This window comes from Trichechus manatus, unplaced genomic scaffold (genome assembly GCF_000243295.1).
Source record: "Trichechus manatus latirostris isolate Lorelei unplaced genomic scaffold, TriManLat1.0 scaffold00078, whole genome shotgun sequence".
In the NCBI taxonomy this organism is placed as follows: Eukaryota; Metazoa; Chordata; class Mammalia; order Sirenia; family Trichechidae; genus Trichechus; species Trichechus manatus.
In genome coordinates, this window is record NW_004444014.1 from 1369106 (window position 1) to 1378474 (window position 9369).

At 38.9% G+C, this 9369-nt stretch overlaps 1 protein-coding gene across 6 annotated transcripts in view; it reads left to right on the forward strand.

The window, feature by feature from the left end:
• PSTPIP2 (proline-serine-threonine phosphatase interacting protein 2) overlaps positions 1–9369 on the forward strand; it is an 81188-nt gene that overhangs the window by 45634 nt on the left and 26185 nt on the right. For 5 of the 6 annotated variants that reach the window (XM_023735386.1, XM_023735384.1, XM_023735387.1 and 2 more), the window contains one exon: positions 5239–5273. The exons of the other annotated variant lie outside the window; for it this stretch is intronic. In XM_023735386.1, coding sequence (XP_023591154.1) covers positions 5239–5273 — 35 coding nt within the window. The remainder of the gene's footprint in view (positions 1–5238; positions 5274–9369) is intronic. 6 annotated transcript variants of the gene reach the window in all.

The window sequence follows — 9369 nt, forward strand, 5'->3', positions numbered from 1 at the left end:
CCATTTTTTAATAGGATTATTTGTCTTTTTGTTGTAGAGGTGTTGGATTTTCTTGTAGATTATGGAGATTAGACCTTTGTCTGACTTGTACAGTCTAAAAATTTTTGAAAAAAAAATTTTTTAGTCAAGCATTTTTTTTCTTATTTCAAATTGTTAAAAATACTGAAAAGCAGAAAGAAGGCTAAAAATGAACAATGAAGCAACAACCCCATTATTTGTATGTTCACAATTTTCCTTGAAGTCCTTTTGTGTTCAGTCTTTTCATAGATAGAATTATATTATTTATAATTCTATGCTAGAAATTTAATGGAGGAGACTTTTTTGTTTTATACACACACATGTGTACTCACGTGTATGGGTGTCTTTGTGATAACTATGAGAGCCGGTCTTTGTACCATTTTATTGTTCTTGCCACAGATGTGAGCTTTCAGTACCACAATTATTTATTCTTCAACCGTTCATTGAGTACTCTGAGCATGCAGAAATGACCAGGACGTGGTGCCTACTTTAGGAACACACTGTCTCCGATGCAGAGCCAGCTTCATGGCCACTTGTACAGGACCCCCCAGTTAGAAGGGCTACTTATGTGGTTTAAGCTCTGCTGTCACCATTTTGAAATTCTCAATAATTTATAATCAAGGGGTCCTGCATTTTCATTTTGTGCTGGGTTATGCAAATTATGTAGCTGGTCCTGCTTATATGGGAATTTCTAGATTCCTTCTCTAACACGAGGATGTTGAGGAAGTCTTGGGAGGAGTAGTGCAAGCCGTTTCTCTGTAGACCTAATCACACCATTTACTTATCCACATGCCGCTTTCACTGTGACAGACCGGGATGCCTAGAGGTCATGTCCCCTCAGACATCCTAATAGGGGCAGATAGGACACACAGACACACACACACACATACACACACACACACACACACTATCCCAGACTGCAAAGAAACCTACTGGATTACTGAGAAGGATAAAACGGAACATACTGGGAAATATTTAAAATATTAATACTGTTACATAAGCCTAAAAACTTGTTACCTTCAGACTTTGGACATTAGTTCAAGGAGAGCTTGTTTACTGATTGATAGATTATATATATAATTTTGACAATTATAATGAAAGATTAAAATATGCACAGAACAGTAAAAAGACTGTCACCTAGATTTAATAATTATTTACATTTGTCATATTTGCTGAATATAATTTTTTGTGAAGGTGTTTAAATTGTTTTTGTTATGAAAATGTTCAAACATACACAAAAGTAAAAAGCACAGTACACTCAACTCCCATGTACCCAATTGTCCTAAGAATGAATTTTATGGCTGGTTTTTCACACTAGGATCCAAACAAGGTTCACATATTGCATTTGGTTATCATACCAGTCACTAGTACTATGTAACAAACCATTCCAAATGACCATTTTATTATGCTCATGGATTCTGTGGGACAAAGATTTGGACAGGACACAACAGGGAGGGAGGTCTCTTGTTTCTGTGCCACGATATCAGCTTAACTGGGAAGACTCAAAATCTGGGGGCTGAACTCGTCCGGAAGCTTCTTCACGGATACATCTGGAGCCTGGGCTGGAGGACTCAAAGGCTGGAATCTGCTGGGGTTGTCACTGGAATACCTATATGTGATCTCTGCATACCACCTGGGCTTCTCACAGCAAGGCAGCTGATAACAAGAGGCAGTGTCCCAAGCAGGTGCCTCCAGAGAGTGGGCATTCCAAGAGAGCCAGGTGGAAGCTGTGTGGCCTTTGATGACCCAGCTCAGAAGTCACATAGCATCATGTCTGCCATACTTACGGTCGAAGCTCCCTTGGATTTTTTTTTTTTTTCATTTTAATGTGCTTTAGGTGAAAGTGTACAGCTCAAGTTAGTTTCTCATTCAAAAATTTATGTACGTATTGTTTTGTGACATTGGCTGCAACCTCCACAATGTGACAGCACTCTCCCCCTTTCCACCCTGGGTTCCTTGTGTCCATTCGTCTAGTTCTTGTCCCTTCCTGCTGTCTCGTCTTGCTTTTGGGCAGGAGTTGCCCATTTGGTCTCATATATTTGATTGAACTAAGAAGCACGTTCCTCACGTGTGTTATTGTTTGTTTTATAGGCCTGTCTAGTCTTTGTCTGAAAAAAGCCTACTTGGATTTAAGGGGAGGAAACATAGACCACCACTTCTCCTTGAGAAGAGTGTCAAGAATTTGAACCAATCAGTTATCGTGAAAAATGTTTGATTGTGTGTGTGTTTGTGGTTTGCTTTAACTTGTTCTTCTAGTCTCCGTGTTTCCATCTGATGATCTTTGCCTGAATCAGTTATTTCATTCAGATTGCAAATGGGTGATTTTTCTAACATTCCTTTTACACTCGGTAGTTGGCATCTTCCTGTAAAGAAGAGCTTCCCCTTATCCACTGGGTCTATTTATTGTTGTTGTTAGCTGCTGTTGAGTTGGCCCCCAACTCATGGCGACCCCATGTTAGTTACCTTGAAATATAGTACCTATTGGGAAGGCAGGATAAATGCTTACTTTCTTTTTAATTAGCAAGTTAAGAATAAGGTATTGGTGCAATTGTTGCCTTCAATGGTAACAAATGAGAGTTTTTGCTTGTTTTGTTTTACCTTCTCTGTTTAAGTATTATTATTAAACACTCAGATTTTCATATATTCATTATATTTAATTATGGTCATTTTCATTTTTGATCTCAAATTGCCTCAGCTTTGGCCAGTGGGAATCATTAAGCTGACTCCTATGTCCTTTGACCTGATCCTATTAGCCTGTGAGAGTTCTTTGCTTTCTATCACAAGATATCTGAAGCTCATTTTCTGCTTTTCTTGCCTGAGACCTGGGGTCAGCTATTTCACCAGTGAAGGCTGGTTCCTTTTAGTGGTTAATCATATTTACAGAGCAGGTTCTCAGGTGTAGGGTTGGTCATTGCCATGGAGGTGTCACTGTTTCTAGGTGCTTCCAGGGGACAGATTTTAAAAATGTGAGTTCATATTGATTTTAGACCCTAAACAGACACAATTTATCTGTAGGGCTGGCTTTTAGACCCTGCAACTCACTGTAGGGAGATAACTTTCTATTGTATCTGCTTCCCTATCCATTTTTCTTTCTCAATAATTACAGCAATAAGTCCACTCTTCAGCAATGATCATTCATTCTTCTAAACCATTGGTGCATTTGTTTGGATAAGGACACTTTTCTAGTGCATTAGTACTCCTTCAAATTGTACCATAAGATGGGTAGATAGATATGTACAATTATGTTTTTATGCTTGATGTGATTGTAATAGTTTGTGGATATATTTGTATGAGAAAAGGCAGGGAGAAATAAGTACCCTTTATTTTGGGATAAATAAACAGAGAGGTAAAAGTGAGGTAGCTAAAAGAAGGGACCAGTTGAAAATTATAATGGTTTTATTTTGAGAAATAGCAGAATTGCCATATATACATACATATACAAAATGATCCATGATCCTATGCTGCTGTGGCTAGAGGACCATGAATTCACGAAGTCCCATTCCTACTTGAGTGGCTGGAGTGAGCCCGGTGAGATCAGCCTCTATGAAGACAGCAACGAGCAAGAACATTCCAATGGTCAAGTTACCTCAGAGGGGGGTTTACTTAAGGAACTGTAGGTTAGTGGGGGCTAAAACCATGGGCAATGGGAAGCTGGTTATAAGGGAGAGAAAGGGTATATTTAGAGAAGGTCTTCCATGCCCACAATATGCTGATGGGATGTCACTCTCGTGATTATATTAGATAAGACTCCTTGCTAGCAGACTTGTTATAGAGATGCTCCTTGATGGTTTGATGAAGTACATGGTGAAGTACATGGTAGGCCTCTAGGAACTGTACACAGCCTCTAGGAGCTGAGAACAGCCTTTAGCTGACAGCTAGCAAGAAGCTGAGGCTCTCCGTCCTCCAGCTGCAAGGAAATGAATTCTGCCAACAACCTGAGTGAGCCTACAATGAGATTCTTCCCCACTCAAGCCTCCAGATGAGAATGCAGCCTGGCTGACATCTTGATTTCACCTTGTGAGATGCTAAGCAGAGAACCCAGCTGTCTTAGTTATCTAGTGCTGCTATAACAGAAATACCACAAGTGGATGGCTTTAATAAACAGAAATTTATTTTCTCACAGTTTAGGAGGTTAGAAGTCCAAATTCAGGGCACCAACTCCAGGGGAAGGCTTTCTCTGTTGGCTCTGGGAGAAGGTCCTTGTCATCAATCTTCCCCTGGTCTAGGAGATTTTCAGCACAGGGACCCTGGGTCCAGAGGATATGCTCCACTCCTGGTGCTCCTTTTTTGGTGGCATGAGGTCCCTCTCTTCTCGGCTTGCTTCTCTCTCTTATATCTCAGAAGAGATTGACTCAAGATACAACCTAATCCTGTAGATTGAGTCCTGCTTCATTAACATGACTGCCTCTAATCCTGCCTCATTAACATCATAGAGGTTAGGATTTACAACACTTAGGATAATCACATTAGATCACAAAATGGTGAACAACCACACAGTGCTGGTAATCTGACCTAGCCAAGTTGACACACATTTTTGGGGGACACAAATCAATCTGTAACACCAGCTAAGCTATGTCCACAAACTCCTGACCCACAGAAGCTTTCAGATAATAAATGTGTATTGTTTTAAGCTGCTAAGTTTGTGGTAGTTTGTTATGCAGCAATAGAAAACGAATACAGTTTGTTTAATGTCTGTCTTCTCATTAGATTCTGGGGGTTGGGATGATGTCTGCCTTATATCATTGAATCACCAACATCTGGCACAATGCCTGGCCCATAGTTTATGCTCAATAAATATTTGATGATTGATTGAATGAATGAAAAGGGAGGTGGTCAGGAACTAGGATTTGAACCCTTCCTTTATTACTTTGTATTTGCATTTCTAATTGCCATACTTAAAATAATTAATGATATTCCTATGAGATAGGGACTGTAATTCCTGGATTATAGTGGGGGAAAATGAAACACGAAGAGTTTTGGCACCCTGTGCAGCCCAGGCAGACATCAAAGAATTTATGATGTTTGTGCCTGGAACTGAGCATGTAAGAAAGGGAAAACTAGACATAGAAGTCTTGATCTTCTGCTGTGCTTTCAAGATGGCTAAGATGAGTCTGTAGGCTATATGTTAAGATATGTGCAAAGAGAAGCATGCAAAGGCTTTATAATAAGACTGTGCAGACAACTTCCAGAACTGAAATTATACGTGTGCTTGTTTTTTAGCACTCTGAAGCAGGCCCTTGAAGTCTTCAAGCAGCGTAAGTGATTTTTAAAGTGTATTTGCTGCCCTTGGCAAGCTCTGTGTCTGTCATCAAAGGTGGGTTTTAATTTGAACAGCAATCTCATGTTGGGTGAAAAAAAAAGTCAGTACAACTTCTAAGGTGACAAATAGCTCTGCCAAGTTGAAATGAGCTAGAGAACCCTGTACACCTGCTGGTCATGATGTGTGGGCGACTTACCCAGAGCAGAGGTTCTCACACTTGAGTGTGCATCAGAATCATCTGGAGGATTTGTTGTTAACACAGATTGCTGGGCCCCGGCCCAGAGTTTCTGATTTAAGAGGAAGGAACCTGAGAATTTGCATGACTCATAAGTTTCCAGTAATGCTGATTTCACTGGTCTAGGGACCACACTTTAAGAACCACTATTTTAGAGGATTGTCTTTATTGCTTAGCTGTAGCTCAGAGACATAGTCACCTAAGGGCTCATCCACACTCCACCTTCTCCAGCCAGACTTGTCTACCAACCCATGTTTTTATGCTTGGTTGATGTCCTCCCAAAGCCGTCTCTGCATGGGTTCAGATTGGGAATGTGTTGTGACTGTCCTGCCATTTCTCCTAGGTCATCAAACATTTTTATCCAGAAGAAATCTTTAATTAAAACAAGCATCAAGAGAAACATGGCCTTGGTTTCCTCACGTCCTGCTCTAGATTCTAGCTTGTGGCCCCACCACTCACCTAGAACTGCGCTCTCCAAGGACACCAGTAACCTTCATGTCACTAAGTCCAGTGGGCAATTTCAGTTCTCTTCTTACTTGATTACTCAGCAGACATTTGCACAGTGTCAAATGTCTTCATTTCTTGACTTCTGACTCCTTTGGATTCTTCCTGCCTCTTGGTATTCTACCCCTTTCTTTGTCCTTCTCTATCCAGCTCTTCAATGTTGCAGGTCCTTGGGGCTTGATGCTAGTAGCCCTTCTTAGTCTGCCTGAGTCTTATCCTCACCCATGGCATCAGCTGTCTCCATTACACAGATAATGTACAGATGGATATCTTAAGTCCAGATCTCTCTAAGCACCAGACCTGATATCCTGCTGCCTACTTAACATTTCTTCTTGGATGTTTCAAAGGCATCATAAATTAACAATGCTTGAAATTGAACTCATGATCTTCCAGGCTGATTGCCTAAGAAAGTTTAAGATTGTTTTTTTAAAGAACAAGGTAGTTGAACCACATCCTTCTGTCTCCCTAAGAATTCTTACTGATTTATTATTTTCTCCCCAAGGGCAGGATGCTATAACCTAGAAATTACTGGGCTCCATTCACCATCTTTTCCTTAACACTTTAAGAGGAATCTTCAATGGGAGGTAGTTCCCTGATGTTTTTGACTTGTTTTCTTATTTTGAATGGGGTATACTAGTTTATCATACCTCTTGAGAATAGTCAAGGCTGATTCAGAAAGATTCTAGAAAGTCTTTGGAAATACCAATGTCAAATAAAATTGTCGTGGTTCAACTCTGCTGGAGTGAAGTTCTACTTCTGTGCATCTTTCTGAGGATAAGGAATTAATTTCTTCCTGAGGTAGCCATCTTTGCTTTTGTTAGGTGGCTAATTATTTATCTGGTTTCATATCTGGAGGTCAAAATGGAAGACACAAATCATCCATTCTTCCTTAATTTCTCAGTTGTTTCTGCTTCTGATTGTGGCCTTTGGTCATAAGTGTAACTTGGAATTCAGCCATCAGATTTTAGTCTAGTTTTGATTATTCTAGTGTGATGGTAATCAGAGGTTTGGAAATCAGGGGCGAGGCCCTGGCACTGGGCCAGCCTTGTCAGCACTTTGGTCTTCAAAGAGTACTGTCCAGTTCTAATACCTAGGCCTGTTACTCAGAAACTAACTCTGAGGCTTTCTGTTCTCCAGAATATGTACTTGGTACTTCCATGCTAAGCATTTTCACAAGGTTTAGTATCTATGCTTAAAGTGTTTCTGTAGCCAGTCAGAATTGTTATACTCATCTTATCTGTCTTAGTCATCTAGTGCTGCCATAACAGAAACACCACAAGTGGATGGTTTTAACGAAGAGAAGGTTATTTCCTCACAGTCAAAGTAGGCTAAAAGTCCAAATTCAGAGTGTCAGCTCCAGGGGAAGGCTTTTTCTCTCTGTCGGCCTTCTCATCAGTGTTCCCCCAGACTAGGAGCTTCTCGGCGCAGGGACCCCAGTCCAAAGGACGCGCTCTGCTCCCGGCACTGCTTTCTTGATGGTATGACGTCCCCGTCTCTCTGCTCACTTCTGTCTTTTCTATCTCGAGAGATTGCCTCAGGACACAATCCAGTCTTACAGATCCAGTCCTGCCTTACTAACACAACTGCCACCCATCCTCCCTCATTAACGTCATAGAGGCAGGTTTACACCATACAGGAAAATCACACAGTACCAGGAATCATGGCCTAGCCAAACTGATACACACATTTTTTGGGGGACTTAATTCAAACCATGACATTATCTTTTCCATAGGAAGTGTCAATGGATACATTTCTCAAGGTGATAGTATCTTCCCCTTTCTTTTCATCTTTCTTGTCTGCACAGCAAGTCCATCTGTGGTGTGGCCCAAGAGAATGTTAGCATAGGCTGGGTCTCCTGAAAAAAAAATTTTTTTTTTTTTTTTTTTTGCTATTACTTTACTTGATTTCTTTTTTTCTCCCTCAAAAAAAGAGTTTAATTTTCTCATCATAAAATAACATATATTTATCTTAAAGATTCAAATGAGATAAATATTTATGAACAAAATAGCAAACACCTGAATTTCCACTTCTCAGAGATAAGCCCTGCTATTCACCACTAATATGCCTCCAGACATTTTTCATTCTTATGCAATTAAACATATATGTATAAATATAAATATATTTTACAGATTTTTTTCCTCACCAACAGTGCCATTTTCCCTACGCTTGTCAATACCAAGAATTACCATCCATGCTTTAAAAATTTTGCAAAACTGAAAGATAAAAAATGACATATTTCTGGGTTCTCAAATTTTATATATATATAAAAATATATATATGTAAAAATAAGTTTATACATGTCAGTGGCTCAGAATCTATAAGGTTGGGTCAGATCATATTTTTAAAATAGTTTTTAACATTAAAAATTGATACATGCTTATTATAAAATAGCAAAACAATTCAGAAGTGTCTAGGGTGAAAGTATAAGTCTCATTTCACCCCAGCCCAAATTCCCCTTCCATTCAAATGGTAACCACTGCTAGAAGTTTGATTTATATCCTTTTTCTATGCATTTACAACTCTCTCTGTCTCTGTCTGTTGCACACACATACACACTCAGACATGAGTGAGTTTTTATATAAATGACATCATACTAATTGCTCTACAATTTGATTTTTTTACTTGACAATATATCACAGATATCTTTCTATTTCAGTTCTTATAGATCTGTGTCGTTCTTTTACATTTAATTTTTTTATTCATGCTGCCAAATTTCCTTCAGAAGGGTTGTACTGATTTTTTTTCCCCACCACCAGTGCCATTTTCCCCACACTTGTCAATGCCAAGAAATACCACGCTTTAAAAACTGAAGGGTAAAAAATGATATATTTCTTGGTTCTTCAATTTTATTTCTTTTAATATTTGAAAAGCTGAATATATTTTCAAATGTTTACCAGCCATTTGTAGCCAATCTTTTGTGAATTTCATATTCTTCAAACGCTTTTTATAAAGGAATATACTTTTTTCTCTTTTGATTTGTGAAGGTTCATTTAATACAGCTATTTACCTTTGCTATATAAATTACAAATATTTTTCCAGTTTGTCATGTATCTTCTGAGCTTGTTCAAAGTTATTCTGACACACACAAGTTTAAGGTTTTTTTCTGAGAGCAGATCTGTCAGTCTTTCCAACTTTAATGATATGTTTCAATTTTTTTAGAACAAGTAAAATATAAAGGTTATTTTTTTCTATTACCAAGGTAAGCCATGATCGTTGTAAAAATCTTAGAAAGTAGGAGGAAAAGATCACTAATAATCTTTCTACGCAGATATAACTATTGAGAGCTTTTTGGTGTATGACTCTCTTAGGCTTGGTTCTCTAGAAAAGCAGAACCAGTGAAGTGTATGTATAT